The 18,147-nt window shown below is 38.9% G+C and overlaps 1 protein-coding gene across 4 annotated transcripts in view; it reads left to right on the top strand.

Moving 5' to 3' along the window:
• Positions 1–13,693, top strand: part of adarb1b (adenosine deaminase RNA specific B1b) — a 138,363-nt gene extending 124,670 nt beyond the window's left edge. For all 4 annotated transcript variants that reach the window (XM_008402286.2, XM_008402279.2, XM_008402271.2 and 1 more), the window contains 6 exons: positions 565–733; positions 878–1,029; positions 2,820–2,988; positions 5,791–5,972; positions 7,868–8,046; positions 8,739–13,693. In XM_008402286.2, the coding sequence (XP_008400508.1) occupies positions 565–733; positions 878–1,029; positions 2,820–2,988; positions 5,791–5,972; positions 7,868–8,046; positions 8,739–8,915 (1,028 nt within the window). In that variant the 3' untranslated portion in view covers positions 8,916–13,693. The remainder of the gene's footprint in view (positions 1–564; positions 734–877; positions 1,030–2,819; positions 2,989–5,790; positions 5,973–7,867; positions 8,047–8,738) is intronic.
• Positions 13,694–18,147: the final 4,454 nt, after the last annotated feature.

Below are 18,147 nucleotides of genomic sequence, written 5' to 3' on the forward strand. Positions count from 1 at the left end.
TATTGGTTCTCCGATGACACAAACAGTTGAAAAAATAATATTTGTAAAGAGCAGAAGGAACAATTCTCTAACAGTTTTCTAGAACATCAAATACTGGGAATGTCTGAAGTATTCGTGTTTCTTTTGCTCCTGTTGAGTGTGGTGTGTATAAACTGAGAAAATAGAGTGGAGTTCACAGTGTCCTGCTGTGTCATTACCAGGYACATTACCTTTCTGTGAAGTAAAAATCTTGTTTTAAAAACWGGAACTTTTTATGGCTTACCWGACGACCAGTGACTGACATGTGCCTATTCTAAAGTTTACTGGTGCTGGCAAAGCATCTGCCCTTCAGSAGACAGAAGTGTGTGTGTGTATGTGTGTGTTTCTGAATGTGCAGCTGAAGATAACTAGAACGAAGCTGACTGTAAACTGCTAGGATTCTCCATTATTGACACATATTGAAGTGTCCCGTCTCTCCTTCACAGCAGTCTGCCTTTTYTTAGTTAAGGACCAGCATTTTTAGTGTGTGGACACATGTGATTCACCCGGCTGTGTCTGTGTTATTGCCCCCCTGCCGCCCAACAGGAACTGATGTGAAGGAAGCACAGGTCATCTGTGTCTCCACAGGAACMAAGTGCATCAACGGTGAGTACATGAGTGACCGCGGCCTGGCACTAAACGACTGCCATGCAGAGATAATCGCCCGACGCTCGCTCATCAGGTACCTCTACACCCAGCTGGAGTTCTACCTCAGGTTAGTGGACAAACACATCCTTTGTTCAGTCTCGTAAGGTGCAGCTGTACATTTCTACAAATGTTCTATATTCCGATTGCATTTTTATGGCTTAAATAAAATGTGACGAGCATTCGTTTTTTTGCTATTGGTTTGTGATTGTAGCAACATAAAAGAGGACCATCACAAGTCCATGTTTGTGCCGTGTGACAAAGGAGGCTACAGGTTACAGGACAACGTTCAGTTTCACCTCTACATCAGCACCTCGCCCTGCGGAGACGCCAGGATTTTCTCTCCGCACGAAGCCGGAGTGGAAGGTGCGAAACCAGCCGGCTCCATCTCCATATCTCGTCCTCRGCTCTCAGGACACGTTTTTAATTTCTTCCCGTCTTTACTSAGAATTCAGCTCCAGCCGCTGATTGGTTTTATTTAATTAAACGTAGAGTTATGCTTTGCTTTATTTGAATGTTAGCCCAGTGTCCAAAATATGCTTCACAGACGCATTTAAACAAGGCGCTGGTAATTAGAGCGTTTAGTCATTCTCTGTCGTCCTCCATCAGTCTTTCTCCTACCCAGCCCAACCACTCTGTCTGTCTGATTAACCTCCCTCGTACTCTTGTCAGGCCGCTTTCCACTGCACATGGCAGGCTGAATAGAAAACAGCCACATTCAATTAGTCAGTGAATAGATGGGCGCCTGCTGGTGGAACATCAGAAAACTTTGACAACATAATGTGCACGACATTTTTTGCTTTCTTCTTTTGGAGACACTGGCTTTGTCAGTAAACACGCCAATTTRCTAGTGTGAGGAATTGTTTTGTAAAATGCTGCTCAAAATGCAACACAATTGCAACGATACCCAAATAATTACACCACTGGCAGTAAGGTTGTAGGCTAATTCGGCTATGTTAAATTAAAAAATGATAAAGGCATCTTCAAAGTGTTCAGTCTGCCTGTACCTGTAAACATGTTAAATATGCTCCCCTCGCATAGACGTTAAGGAGGCAGGTACAGAAACCTCTACAAATGTTTCCCAGTTACTGTTTCAGCACATAATTAGAAAATCAAGAGTAAGAAAAAAAATGCAGATGTTATTTTTTTCTTTAAATGCATTATCATGTTTCTGTGTGGGACAGAATGCAGTTTAGCTTTGTCTTGCAAAAAGAAACAAGGCTTTCTGCCTTAAATAAAATAAATAAAATCAAATATACATCCAGGTACCGATGCAAAAAAATGCAAGAACCAAGTAAGAAATATAAACTGAATGGTAAAATCATGAAAATGTTTGTGTTMACTACATAGAGGACTGGATTGTAGATGGGGGCAGCAGCTTGCTGCTTGTCATTCGATCTGAATGCTGTGATACTTAGCAGTCATGGAAATATATGTTTTGTAAAACTATGAAAATGAAATTTTTATGATTTTATATTGTTTTGTTGTTTTCACTTAACCATAGGCATCGGTACAATGGTGTATTAATTAAAAACAAAAAAGGAAGAGTCAATTTCTGCCAAAACAACTTAATCTCAAAAACTTTCTAGAAAAAACAAAAACAATTTTGAGTTCAGAAAATTCTGTTTTTTCTAGAAAATTTCTGCGATTGATTTCAGAATTGCAGTTTTATTTTTTTTTCTCGCAGATTTTTGACTTTTCAAACTCAGAAATGTTCTTGTTTTTCTGTTTTTGTTTTTGTTTTGTTTTTCTAGATTTTTTTTCTTCTTTTTCCCTGACGTGCCGTTTGCATTGCATACATACTGCATGTATATTTTCTAAATATTACCCATTAAAAGCTATTTAATATCTAACACTAAATCATGTTACTTCATCCATTGTTTATATTGTAGCGCTCACTTTTTATGCCCCTTAGCATAAGCAGGGGCGGAGCTAGAGGGGGGACCCTGGACTCCCAAATGATTGGCCTGTAACAGCACAGATTCATTTCTGTCCAGTAGTTGGTGTTTGGTTTATAATATCATATATAATATGTAATTTAATCAGTTCTGTTCATCAGGTTATCATGATAGCTAGGCATCGGTCTGTCTGAGATTATTTATTTATTTTTTTTAAATATGAATTTCTGCTTTATGTGTGATCATGTTCTTGCTCAGATCAGGGAGACCGGCACCCGAACCGCAAAGCAAGAGGCCAGCTCAGGACCAAAATAGAGTCAGGGGAGGGCACCATTCCTGTACGGTCCAGTAACACCATCCAGACCTGGGAYGGCGTGCTTCAAGGAGAGCGGTTGCTCACCATGTCCTGCAGTGACAAGATCGCAAGGTAWTTTKGKTYAAATACWGTACAAAATACMRTAAAGTRTTARACAGGTTGAATTCTCTTTGTTTCAGCATCATGTTTAGCAGTCATGYTACTGAWTGAGCAAGACTAACTCCACCTTTTATTGCCATTGTAGTTTGACGGTAGATAAATGGTTTACAGACTGTTGCAGTTTCCAGCTTTTGCCATTAGATGTTACCAAATACTGCATGATGCATTTGTTTTTGAAAATATTCAAAAAGCTCCAAGAAGTTACATTTTTGACAGCAACATCATTAAAAACATTAGTTTACTAATTTATTTGCATTCAAATGTGTGCAACATCATATTTTTTAATTAGATAAACCCAAAAACTTCATGCCTGATTTCCGTTCAGCTACATTCCTCTGGACTCTCATGTTTTATTTGCTGCCAGTATAATTTTCTGCAAAGTGATATATCCCCTCTCTGTCGATACACTTTATCATTCAAGTCCATGTTTTTTTTTTTCTTTTCTGAGTGTCAAGGGGAGCTTGGTGAATTGATGAATCCTTTGTCCCTGGAAGAATTTTTTTCTTGGCTGATCATGGCGTCTTTAGTCTYTGTCCATGTTCAAGGCAACACTTTGATGAATGGTGAAACTTCTCCATGACTGATCATGAGAATGCTCCACCTCCTCTCGCCTGGATGAAACTCTGCCTGAGCGCACAGTAACTGAATGCTGATTGTGTAATTCATGTGGGATGCAGCATAAATACCGTTTACAGCTTAGTGTTTCAGGACTGGTACAAACTGGTTTTGACATTTTCTGTGTTTCTGTGCAATTTAAAGAAAACCACAGAGTATCAAAAGATCAAAAATAGCCATTGATTGATTTCAGTGTTAACTGATTAATTAAATATTTATTTAATTGTCATAAATAATCTGTCTGCCTTCAAAGTTCATCTGGATCAGCCAAAAAATAATAATTATATAGAACTGAGAATTCATTGTCAAACCCAAGAACAGCAAAAATAACATATAATAGCTAAATATCCAGACTAGTTTGAGTCTTAGCAACTATTAGACAACATAAGTTTCCTGCTTATGGTTCTGCTCTCTAATCATTCAGTAGTTTCTGGGAACTTTGCAAACCTTTTTGTGTTTTTTTACTTGAGCAACTTGAAAGAAGTGCAGTTCGTTATGGTCTATTAAGTATCGTTCYATTTTAAAGTGAATAGCTGCTGGAAATAGTTGCTATAAAACAAAATTATGGCGAGTTTGAGTAGAAAAGAGGAGTTCATATTTTCCAATGAAGAGTTTTGCAGTGCATCTCTACACTCCAAAGTTTAGGCTACAATTGATTTTTTTATTTATTTACGATTAACATACATATAGTGCTTAAATTGTTGACATAAAATCTGAATTTTCAAGTGTCATTTTTGATCTCTTCTCAATATCAGAAACACATTAAAATAAATCCTTAAAAAGATTTAACTTACAGAATCTCCATGTTCTTATTATGTTTTTATTATGTGTTTAAAACCGGACCAGTTTCTCTTCCTTACTTTTTCTCTGGGTTTTTTCTGTGTGTGTTTAGTCTCCCTGCGTGGAGCCATAAAGCGTTATATTCTGCAGGAAAAAACACAACGCAGAAATACAGTGAGGTTTGACAGGAACAAAATTGAATGCCTCTGAAAACATAACTCCAATGAGCGTGCTTGCCTGTTTCTGCTTCTTTCTGTTCGCCGTGTGTCCTTCAGAAGGCATTCAGGTGCATTTGTGTCGCCGTGTTGTTGCGATAAAACAATGTGTGTGTATGGCTGAGAATAATATGAAGCTGTTTGACTGTGCTGAATTTGTGTTTTACTGCCTGCAGCTATAAAAGCCTGAGATTTCATTTCTCCTTCCCTCCAGTTTTACACTCACCTCCTCAGACACATTTGCACCAAGAATATTGTGTTGTGGAACAATAGAGCCTTTTGTGCAGCGTCGCATCCGTTGCGTGTTTTATGCTGCCAATGTTCCTTACTTGAAATTGAACACAGATGTTACAGGTCAAATTAGTTATTCTTGGTACATAATTCTATAACTAGAGATGTTCCCACGTTATTAGTTACWCTTATTCAATTGCTTGTTTACACTAATAGTGAATCAGTCGATCGCAAAGCAACATGTAAATGTGTTTTAGCTTTCTAACAAGATGAAGATAATTAGCTTAGGAAACATTATAAAACAGAAACATAAAAGTCTGATTTCAAACMTGAACTCTAATGTTAAATCTCCATTTTTTTWAATTACTGACTAATAACCCAGAGAAGCTCAAACAGCTTTACAGCCTCTTATTCACAAGAAATTATTGTTCAAACTATTACAAGAGTGATATAATATGTCATTAAATAATGRCATTTTAATTACATTTTATGAACAACTACTGCTGATATTTATGCTTAAACTGCCAAGCTTTAGAAATATTTGTTTAAGGTAAATCTTGAAATGTTGAGATTCTAAATCCGTGTGAATTATTTATTCTATTCCAGGTGTATCCATCTTTATAATTACATACTTTATTCAACTCAATTTTAATTCACTTCAGTTTATTTAGAAGCAACAATTCACATCGGATATAATCTCGAGGCATTTTACAAAAAAAMCCCAAGTCTTTTCAGTTCAGTCACAAATACATTTCAATTTATTCTAAACAAAATGAACCAGGTTCACATCTCTCTTGAAAAGAAAAGAGCTTCACCACATAAAGCATCGGCTTCTAGAATATACCCTTTAAAAACAAATCACTGTGTGGTTTCTSTGCTTCAGATTCTGTCTTGTATGTTTTTCCCTCTCCAGGTGGAATGTGGTGGGCATCCAGGGCTCTTTAATGAGCTACTTCACCGAGCCCATCTACTTCTCCAGCATCATCCTCGGCAGCCTCTACCATGCCGACCACCTCTCCAGGGCCATGTACCAGCGCATTGCGGATATCGAGGACCTGCCCCAGCAGTTCACCCTCAACAGGCCTCTGCTCAGCGGTAAGAGCCCTCACTGAAGTGAAATAGATGATAAAATAAGGAAAGACCCGCTGGTAAAAGGAGATTTTATTTTTTTTCTCCCTTAGATTCCCAGCCGTATTGCGTTGTCACGTTCACAATTTCAAAAGATAAAAACCCAACCGTGTGAGGTCACCTTCTTAAACTTTGATAATCCAATCCCAGCTCTTCAAATATCAAGCAGAAAGATTTTAATTCTGGGTAGTAAACACATTTCTTGACCTCACAGGTCAGTCGTAGAGGAAAGGAGGACAGGAGGAGCTTTCCTGCTTTGTTTGATCTGAGCTGACATTTACCTTTCTGCTGTGGAATTTGAATAGCTTTAACATTTTGTATAAATTTTCAGCAGTGGCTTGACCTTTTCAAAARCCTTTTGTTTTTCTTTTACTTTCCTTTTTTTWAAATTTAGTACTCTGTTTTTGTTCTTCTGCCTGTCATCGTTTCTTTGTAAAACAGCTAAAATATATCATTAGAATATCAAAGAAGTCATTCTGATTACGTCAAGCAGGATGATCTCGCTAAGATTATTTGGCTGGATTGTGGTCAACATTTATTTTTGCTTAATCTAAGTACAGCGGACTAAAACATAAACTCATTATATGGATCATTRTTGTAAAATTGATMCATTAAAAATTGGCACAACCCTTGTATAAAAGAATCTATCCCACAAAATSATGTTGGCTATAAATTCATAAATCTGTTCCTTCCTTTTTTTTGACTGCAGCTTTATTTTGATAAATGGTATTTGTCAACTATTTAAACACAGATTTAACCCACCTCTCTCTCTTCTTCGGCTGGTTGGCTGTATGAATGGTTAGTCGGATGGAAGACCTTGCTGGTTGGCGAGTTGGATGGAATTGCTGGTTGGTTGGTTGGTTGGTTGGATGGCTGGCTGTTATATGTGTGTTGGTTGGTTGGTTAGCTCACTGGCTGTTGTAACCAGTTGAACCTCTTTTTAACAATATGCCTGCTTGTAGTAGATCTACATAAAACTCCAGTTATGTCAGAATAAACTCATATTGAATGGCTCCTTTCTGCACCCACTAGGGACTGAGTGACCCACACTTGAATTTCACAAAGTGTTTAAACAACATACCAACCCTTCAGTCCAAACTACTCTGCACCAGTGCTTTGTTTTGTGCGGCTTCTTATGAATGGAACTGCTGCCTATTTATGTTTCCATTTATACCTCAAAACTGGCACCAAAACAAATCCCAAAGAGCTATTTTCAGTCCAAACTTCACTTCCTGAATAGCCATTGTGTTTTCTTAAAACCAGTCAGATTTAGCGTTACGTTGTGGTCAGGGGCGTCTCTTTGCTTCCTGGATTTTACTCGCCGTTCCCCATGATCCTCTGCTCCTCCACTGTGGTTCCTCTCTAGAGGAGATAATAGTCCGGGGTTATTAACCTTTTCCGCTTTAGAGACTTTTTAGCGGTGAAGGGCTGCGGCCTTAGAGCAGTGAGGATTTCATCCGCTGTAAATCATTTTCTGCCACAAGTGCTGCCAAATGGAACCAAGGAGCTTAATGCACTTTCACACATACACGCACACACAGAAGYGAGCAGGACACAGGGATTTATGGCATCCATATATCTCCCATTTATGTTTGAGACACAGTGGAGGCCAAAGCCCTGTCATGTTTTGGAAGAGTTCAGGCCTCGTCCTCAGAGTCCCCCTCCGAGGTAGATGGCATCATTTCTCTCCACCATGTTAGATAGCAACACATAAAAAAAAGGTAGAAAAAATTATGCTAAAAGACATCAGGGCTGCTTGATAAGCTGCCTCTGCATCAGGATGCCTTTTCRATTAAGCATAGTAGGAGGTGATAGTATTGAGCTGTTCAGGAAAGCATACCAACTCTGTTTGGGATTCCCAGGTATAAGCAACGCTGAGGCCAGACAGCCGGGCAAGGCGCCCAACTTCAGCGTGAACTGGACGGTCGGCGATCAGGCACTGGAGGTGATCAACGCCACCACGGGGAAGGACGATATGGGCCGGCCCTCCAGACTCTGCAAACACGCCCTCTACAGCCGCTGGGTGCGCCTGCACTCGAAGGTACAGAGAGCCGGAAGCACATTATATTATTATATTATTATAGTTCTTTGCAAAAAAAAATGATTTCATTTTCATTTTTCTCTTTTTTTTGCTCTGATGCCCCTAATTTTGTCTCAGTATAAATATGTCTGTTCTGCAGAGGGTTCAAAGTTTGTTAGAAAACATTAGCAAACAAACAGCATCAACAACTAAACCCTTGTCTTTTCCAGCAGCCATTGTACAGCGCATACAACCAGCTGACCAAATGTCCTAAAGCTCAGCTTGGGTTGCTGGGTCATAATAGATTGAACAAATACTTAAAATTCTTATCTGTGATATTGTTTTTTTCTTAGAAACAAACACGGCTTTAAAGTTTGCCGCCTGTGTTGCTTGGTCTTCATGGCTTACCATTTAGAAACCACTTGCTGCATTCTTGTTGGTTGTGCAGGAGGCTCTACTTCTGCTTTTCAAAGATGCACAGTTGTATAACGTTTGTAGCCATTTTCACATGTAAACATTGAGATGGGGGCGTGGCTCATCCTGAAAGGAGCTCAGAATRGAACGGAACAGAATAAAAACTCATTATATACAGTAAGAATGATTCTGTGCAAAAAATGTAATAAATATGTTTTGTAAAGCACAGAGAGCTATCCTAACCTGTTCAGCTTCATCCTAAATTCTACTTTCTGTTCCCATTTCCTCTTCCTCCCCAGCTGTCATCCATCCTGCGGATCAAAGTGCCCAAGCCCAGCTCATACCATGAGGCCAAGCAGGCGGCCATGGAGTACCACTCTGCTAAAAAGGCCCTCATCAAGGCCTTCCACAAGGCCGGCCTGGGGGCCTGGGTCAAAAAGCCCATCGAGCAAGACCAGTTCACCCTCAGCTCCTGATTGAGTCCGGGGACCAAACGGAGAGGGGGGGTTTCCCAATGCACCAGCTCCTCCTGCCCTCCCTCCCTGACCCAGGCCGGAAAACTTATCGAGCCCCCCCTCAGTGACATTTTATTTCCGTCCCCACGTGTCAGCTACACATGTGCACTTGTCATCTGCGTGGCTCCACGAATTCTCCATAGCTCATCATTCCTCAGAGGACCTCCGCCTCATCTTGTTTCTCATCTTTGATTTTTAAGCCTATAATTTTGGTTTTACTTGTTTTCTGTTTTTAAACTGGAATCACTGCTCTTTTTTTTCAGTCACTTTGTTTTCAGGACAGAAATGTTCCTCATGCTGTAGGTGTGGAAAAGTGGCAATAAAACAATTTTTGTCTCTTTTCGCAAAATGAGTGTAGCCTTTATAGGGTGAAATGTAGCATAGAAGGAAGATATTTTTGTTGTTGTTGTTACTGACTAATACCAATGTGTATGGACCTAAAGGTAATTGCTAAAATTAAAAACAGTGATCTTTAATTTAATGATTCATAAATCCTCAAGATGTAAATCTAGTTCAGAAAAGTGAAAATATTGTAGGAATAACATATAATGTGTGTTTCTCTGATGCGTCCTTAGCCCCTTTTATTAAAGGTGAAAATGTTCTAAAACAGCGTTGCCCTGTTTGATTGACTCACAATAAAACAGATTCAGGACAGGTGTGACTGCAGCTTAGCACACTTAAGTTCATTTTTTATTTTTATTTTTTCATTCATTTATTCATTCATTTGTCCTCAAAGGTATTCCCCATCGCTGTCACTTCATACTTGAATATCCGGGAGGGGTCATGTCGGAGTCCTCCCCCTCACCTGGGTCCCGGGACGAAGCTTTAGGAGGCGCTGCACGTTCTTTTTCTTTCCCTTGATTTATTTGGTTTCCTTTTTGAATCCATGGCTTTGCATGGAAACTGAACTGAGAGGCTTGCCGAGCAGAAAACAAGCGACGGGGAACTCTATGCGTCAATGATTTTTGAATGAATGCCAGCAACTTTCTCCACAGGCAGCTTTGAATCTTTGTCTCTATTTTCTAAATTTCTTGTGATTGAATGATTTTTGGGGGGGTGGGCTTCAAAAGAAGAGGGTTTTTTTTTTTTTTTGTTTACTTTTTGTGTTCCCTTATCAAAAAAGAAAAAARGATTATTGGGGATGAAACTACTGAGAGAACAGTGACAGTACAACAAACTTCTCAGACCTTGTATTTACACCACAGAGACCCCTGACAGCTGTCAGATCAGATAATAGTAGATGTCCTGTAGCACACATATGGTACAGTATATGAAGCTAGATTCAAGATATGCCACATTAAGCCCATCTGTGGTGGCTGTGATGCAAACATGCAATCTCCACAACGTTGTCCTTGGAAGCACCTTCACAGACCGTGCATGAACAGACTCAGAAGCTGTATGCTGAAACCTGACGCCAGTCCAACCAAATGTACAGTTTTCCAGTTTGATGTTCAGCCTCCCGTATTAACGCCTCTCTGTGTATTAACTCCTGTTCACCGTGAGTCGATACTCTCCCATGTTTTAAACTGGTCAATGAAGATGCATTTCTAACAAACTTCAGTCAATTCCTGTTTCCAGCTGTAGGATAAAAAAAAACACAGTTTGAGTGTGAAATTTGTGTGTGCTCAGGTGTCTTTCAGCATACTCAGTTAAATTTTCACCAAAGATGTAGATTTTCACGTGTTCCCCTCGCCCCCCCCGCCCCAGTGTTAATAACACCTGTTTTTTAATAGCTTGCCATTATTCCGCCAATCATCCCTTTACTGGCTTTTTTTTTTTTTTGTACTTGTGTTTTCTGCAACAACAAAAAAAAAAAAAAGTATATTCCATATTGGGCAGAAAAGTCGGGCTTCTTTAGTGCAAATGTAGCTGTCGGCACCCACCGTGCATTTTGTGACCTGCAATCATAACTGTTGCAATATACTTGTTCTGTGCATATGAGCAACAAATGTGGCAAATTCTCCCCCTGTGGAAACCTTTTGGCTCTCTCCTTTGTCAGTAGGAATGTGAAGATCTTATTGTTCCTATATATAAGTTTGTGAATCACTGACTACAGCCAATGTACAGACAGCATGGCACCAACACTTCCAGAGTCGACACGATTCATTCCCATTGTAGCAAGACGGATACAGCAGGAAGAAAAAAACAAGCAGCACTGTTACATTTCTCCTCCACCAGCTGGCACTTGTGATGTCATCAAAGGTTGTCCAGTCCTCCTTGTTTTGATTTTTATTTTCTAAGCCATCATTAGAAAATCAAAGCTGTGTTCAAAATGTTCACTCACTCAGACTGTATGTGTACAAAAAAAAAAAAAAACTGAATGGTGCAGGTGTAGCCAGCTTTTTTGTGTTGCAACACTAAATTCTGCTTTAATATGTTTATTTGCAGGTATATTGCATAAACAAGCACCAGCAGCATACATTACGTTATAAATAAATGGTTTTGTTTTTGGTTGAAAACCTTATAATGACATAATTCATTATCATAAAAGTTGCACTAAGTCTTATGTTACCAGTTTTACTTTCCGTGAAGTCGGGGAAAGTCACAAAAATCAACTGCGGACAATAAGTGTCAGTATGCAAACATCAGCATTAGCGTGCTTACATTATTATCATCTGTGGTCAGTCAAGGCATTACACTTTGTTTTATGTACACTATTTCTACTGTTCGGGAACGCTTTATAAAAAAAAAAAAAAGGAAATAACTGGTGGATGTTAGCTGCCCTGCATGTTAATGATAGCATGCTAACATTAGCATTACCATGCCTAATTGACTGAAGCTGAAATACAGTAGAGCTAATGTAGACTCACTATACTGTATGACATCGAATTGAATTGAATTTCTAGTTGACCATAGTTGATGCTGTTAGTGTGCGTGAAATATTAGAAAGTGTTGAAAATTTGAAGATTGAAGATATTTGCAGTGTTTAAAAACTGGAAACACTGAGGTAAACCTGTACTTTTTAACAAAGCAGAGAAAAACATTTGCTAATGCAACTTTTTGCAATTTTTTTATTTATTCTTAACTGTGTATGTTAAGCATACTAATATTAACATCAGCAATATGTTATTCTACAACATTGTTTCTTGGTTGGCTTAGACACAGTAAACGGTCACTGATATAATGTACATCACCGCTAACACTAACATGCTAAAGACTACATTGGTGGCTTTAAATGCACATCAAAAAATGCCTCCACCCATTTCTATGAAACAACCTAACGCAGCATCTGAATACAACAGAAATATAAATGCCAATATGTTATGGCATTTTGTTCATGATATGTCCATTATTGACACGTCTGCAAGAATAAATGGTCTAGACAGTGGCTGGGTGGTTGGGTATTAGTGTGTTAACATGTTAATTTCAGCATCAATATGTTGATATCCAGAGCTACTCAGCGGTCATATAGGCCAGTGGTCCCCAACCTTTTTATTATCGCGGACCGGTCAAGACTTGGAAATTTTGCTGCGGGGGGCGTGAACCGTCAGAAAAGGGTTCTGCATGTTGTTGATCCCGCTAAATCCTGAATATACCCAATTTGGGTTGTCTTGGCCCTTTTATTGCATGTTAGCTTGCTAAATTTAGCATTAGCATTCTTTGTCCATTCAGGTTATTCGGGGGGTTTTAAAAAGGAAGTGTACCACTTCAACACTACTCTTTTGTACCATTTGAGAACTTCTGAGTGCACAATTAATGGTAGATTTAGAGTCATTGTTATCTGTTTTCAAAGGCACTAGAATCCTAATGTTAGTTCAGGCTTAATTTAATCATGGTCTTGATGATGCCATGTAGGACTTCTACAGACTATCTTTACTCTACCAGGCAGCAGCTTTTTAGTACACTACCTACATAGTGGCTAGAAAGCTAATCATTAGCGGAGAATGTTAGAATGCTAATGTTAGCCTTAATGGACTTGGTCAGCTCAGGTTGTAGGGCACAGTGGTCTGTCTTTAACAATGTACAGTGAACTGTACATTCAAGTAAACAGTAGAAATTGTGCACAGGAGATGAAAACGACTCTAGTGTACTAATGAAGAATAAGTGAACAATTTGAACACAGCTTTGAAGTTAGCGTTATAGTAAAAATGAAGAATGGTCTGATTGAGTGATCCCCTACAATTTAACCCTACAATCCTAGCCAGTAGGCCAACTTCATATGCAAGTGTGACAGATGTTTCTCTTCCTCTCTGTTTCTTCCAGTCCGTTCTGTTAATGTTTTTGATTTTTACAAAGCTGTCTGAGGGTTTTTCTTTTTTCGTATATGCCCCGTTAAGATTGCCTGCTTCTAGAGTTTAGGTTTTTTTTGACTGCACTAAAGATGTCAACTGATGATGTCATGATTTAAAAAGAAAAAAGAGGGAAAAAAAAGGAAAAAAGTCTCCATTTATGGTTCGGATGGATTCAACTACTGGAGCAAGAACTGAACTGCTTCTGCTTAACCCCCTCGTGAATCCCTGAAGACGGTCAGTGCAACCCTTCCCCCTTCTTGGTGGGGTTATGTTCTTTTGGTTCTGTTCAGTGAGCCCACATTCGGAGGCTTTTGCTCTTTCTGGGTCCAGTTGTCCAATGTGTGAAATCCTCCACCAACTCAAACCACGACCTTGCATGTTCTACCAACACTGAAGCTGCACCTAGCATGATGACAAACTTTTAAGGACAATGTAGAAAAAACAGATAGATAGTTATATGAAATCAAGAAAAAAAAAAGAATAAAGAAGTTCTTAGTTTACTTTTGATCTTTGGGTCAAATTTATTTCTCATTATGTCTTTGACTTTTCTTCTCTCTGTGTGTCTGTGAAATGATAACAAGTATTCACAATTCTCATGTTGATGGTCAAGGTGGAGTCAGTTTTATCACTTCTGCACATCATTTTCCTGGAGATTCAGTTCTGATCACCAAGAGTTAAACAGATCACATCTCAACATTAAGATGCTAAAATAAAACAAAATCAGGTCCAGAACACTTTTCTTCCTTAAAAAAGAAAATCATAAAACACTCAGCAATGTCAACAATGAAGCCAAAGCATTGCTGCAGCAGGTTATCCTGACATCCGTCTGTTAGTCCATCCCCGGGTCGATTCTGTTCCTAATGAACTGTGTCGAAGCTCCTAGTTCGCAAAAATGACCAACTTTCTGAATCCTGTTTTGAAAAAGTAGTATTTACATATTAATTTAACATTTGTTTGCATATTTCATGAAATAATTCACACAATTTTTGACATTTGTTGATACATTTCAGCAGAAAACGGTTTTCAGAAGAATTAAAAACTGCAACAGATATTCACTTTTATAACTTATAGGCAACAAAAGAAAAGCTTTAAGATGTTTTTCAATCCAAGGACATATGACCATGATTTATTATTATTTCAGCTTCAACCTTACGTGCTAAACATACATTTTTAACAGGAAGCCTGCACTGGTGGCAGTAAAATCCATCCATCCATCCATTTTCTTTCACCCTTGTCCCTCAGTGGGGTCGGGAGGGTTGCTGGTGCCCATCTCCAGCTAACGTTCCGGGCGAGAGGTGGGGTCACCCTGGACRGGTCGCCAGTCTGTCGCAGGGCAACACAGAGACACACAGGACAAACAACCATGCACACACACACTCACACCTAGGGGCAATTTGGAGAGGCCAATTAACCTAACAGTCATGTTTTTTTTTGGACTGTGGGAGGAAACCGGAGTACCTGGAGAAAACCCACGCATGCACAGGGAGAACATGCAAACTCCATGCAGAAAGACCCCAGGCCGGGAATCGAACCCAGAACCTTCTTGCTGCAAGGCAACAGCTCTACCAACTGCGCCACTGTGCAGCCGCAGTAAAATCCATAATATTTTATTAAAGTACGTAATAAATGTGATTAAAATATTTTGTTTCGGTTTTTTTATACCTTTTATATATGATCTTCATACATGATATATCACTTCCTTTCTTTTGAATAATGGATGTCAAACCACAAATTAGAAGAGCATCGGCTCTGCAATAAGTAGTTTTGAGGAAAAAAAAGCAAGAATTAGTGATATGATGTAAACTTGYGTAACAAAGAGCAATGGGTGAAAATACTGTGCAGTACAACAATAAGGAACATCTGTTCAGCCTGATTTCATGAACCTGTCGCTCTGTTTGCCTGAGAATGAACAGCCTGTCACTGGAGATCTCCGATGGAATCACCAATTTAATTAGACAAACAACATATTTCATTTCTAAACTCACCTCCGGGTCCACCATCACCGGCCACGCCTTTATTCTTTCGTCAAGTCCTGATTCTGCAGCGTTACACAATGAAACACATTAGTTCAAAGTTGTTGTTTTTTTTTTTATATAATCTGTAGAGTAGCTTTTTGTGGCTGTGGTGACATTTTTGCAGAAACTAATTGCTTACGTGTCGGGTGTCAATCAGACTCAGTGTGGAGGCTGGATTAGTCAGACGGAGGCGTCTCATGCATTTTACTGCTGGTTTTAATCTTCAGGTCCGACAGCAAGTGAAGGAGGGTCATCAGGGTTCCTCTGTGTGCTTRCCGAACTCATTTGAAGAGTAAATCAAAACCTACTTCAGATCTGAAAGATGCTTGAGGTCAGATGCTTTTAAGTTTACTTAACTTGGGGAACGAGGAACTCATTTATCCATGCTGCTGTTTTACTGATTAGTTCATTCAGATCAAACAAAATCTGATTTGGAATGATTTATTGAAACCGGATAGATGCTTAATTATTAATAAACATTGTCTAGTTTTAGAAAAGGATGTCACGTTTAAGGCATTGAATCTTTTCCTAATTTCAGAAGAAGCTTTCTGACTTTTTTGTGTTGTTGTGGATGTCAGTCACAACAAACGGATCAGTGACATCAATTCAGTGAGTTGATGTCATTTTCCTTATACAGTTCAGTCCAGCGGTTCCTAAACTTCTTTTTATTAAAAAGGTGAAATAAAACTATAGCAAGTAGAGATGTGGTGGATGCTGCAGGACGTCCTAGTGGATGACAAAATAATCCACGCAAAAACCCATTGTTGATAATAATAAATATTGTTATGGTGTGTTCATATTTCAGTGATGCTCTATCAATGTGTGATGGATCAGTGGCTCCTGTTCTGCTGCTTCTTGCGATTGAAACATAAATATCAACAGCAAACATTGGCAAAATGGATCATTTTGGTTTTGTTTACAAATCCATAAAAACAGCCAACAGAGCGCCATCTTCAAAGCTTGTAGCTACAGAACTTATGATAGATGCTTATTGAAAAACTGACAGGTACAAAGTACAGCTGGTAACAGTCACTGTGTGAACAGGAGGAACGAATCCCTATCACCGAAATAAATTGTATTTTCATTTATTAAAAATAATCTTTAGTTTTATGCTTTTTTCCCGCCAACTGTAAAAGACTTATGAGACATTGCATATATAATAATTTCTTTCTTTTTTTGTTTCCATTTTCTCCTAGTTTCCTCTGGAGACTCTTTGTTATTTCCTCTAACAGCTCTCAACTGGTTAATATATTCTAAATATGGATTAGATTTTCCTCTATGGACATATTTTGATGTCAACATTTCGGTCATTTCTTCATTTGGTGTAAACAAAAAATCTATTATAAAAACTTTCTGCCCCTAACTTCATATCAAAATATTGTCAAAACAAACCGTTGAAAGTCCCACTAGTTCAGCAAATTTAATCAACTTTTATCCAGATTTTATGGCAGCAGCTTCTTTATGCAGACATCTTTATCACCTGCCACATTTAAACAGAGTGAAGAGTCTTTATTTATTTTAAAGGACATTTTATTTAGCAGAATTGCACCAGTTGTTACACTGTAATAAACTGTCAGCCTGTGCAGGATGTTTCCCACCGTTTCACCTGCTGATTGATACAAAACAGAGCAGTAGAAGAAGGAAAGCAAAGAAAATAAAAACTATGTTAGCAACGTCGGATTTGCAATGTTTTTTTTTTTTGTTTGTCTGTTTATGGGTCGAATGCACAGCTTTTCACCATCTGTCTCTGAAGTGATTAAAAAACCAATATATTTTTAAATACTTATTTTGGTCCAAGCTCATCAAAATATTACATTTTTGTTTGCTGCTGTTCATATTTATTTAGCTATGGAGAAAAATCAGCAGAGACGAAACCCTAAAATAATCCTACACGTTGATAGTAATTTCTTTGTTTACTCTCTGGGCAGATGAACTATCAGGTCAGTTATAAATGATCTATAGATGCTATAAATACTGGGCTCCCTGCAGTTTACCGCCCCGTCGGCGGGATGAAAGCTCTAAAAGCAGATTCAGTCATTGCAGCAAACTTCACCACGTTAGAAACGCTCTGGGTTTTAATAATGCAGAAACCATCTGCTCTTTCTGTCTACGGAAAACTTCTGTCAAGTCTTTTTATTACGAGTAATTAAAGTTGGCTTTGTCTCAGTATTTAAGCTAAATATTTAGTATTTATAAGCTCCAGGAAAGCCCAAAATCATCTCCACGAGGCCAGAAACAAAGATTCACTGGTAAACATTAAAATATGCATTCTTTTAATTTATCAGCATGTCGCCTCAGAGCGCCAGCGCAGTAAAGAACAGAGGAGCAGCTCTGGGCGTCCCGGCGCAGGAGGGCAGTGAGGGAGAGGCCAACAGCTTGTGCCCCTGAGAGAAATGACAAATCATTAGCTCTGGTCCAGGAGTAAATGGGAGCCACACTCCTCCAAGGCCCACATTTCCATTTCAATTTTCTGCTCAACAGAGTTGATGTATGTGGCGAATCAAACAGCAAGACCAGTCTCCACCTCGGCCGGCTCGAGCCTCCTGATATTCACCGGTTAGAGTATGGATGTGTGTGTGTGTGTGTGTGTGTGTGTGTGTGTGTGTGTGTGTGTGTGTGTGTGTGTGTGTGTGTGTGTGCGTGTGTGCGTGTGTGTGTAGGTGTTTTCTCAGGTGATAACACCAACAGACTATAAGTATAAAGGAAACACAGCGTCTCTGTGTAAAATGTTTTACCAAAAGAAAAAGAAAATCACTTTGTCCGTTGAGGTGCTTCATGTGATTTGATGCAAGTTGAGTTTAACTGTGGGCCGACCATCATATAGATGCTATAAACACTAGACGTTGTTTAATGCATCATACAGCATTGAACAACATTCTGCAGAAACAACTCCTCTGCACTGAGAAACTTTGTGATGACTGAAAATTTCATGAAGAGTTTTGACAG

The sequence above is a fragment of the Poecilia reticulata genome, linkage group LG2, assembly GCF_000633615.1.
Source record: "Poecilia reticulata strain Guanapo linkage group LG2, Guppy_female_1.0+MT, whole genome shotgun sequence".
Classification (NCBI taxonomy): Eukaryota; Metazoa; Chordata; class Actinopteri; order Cyprinodontiformes; family Poeciliidae; genus Poecilia; species Poecilia reticulata.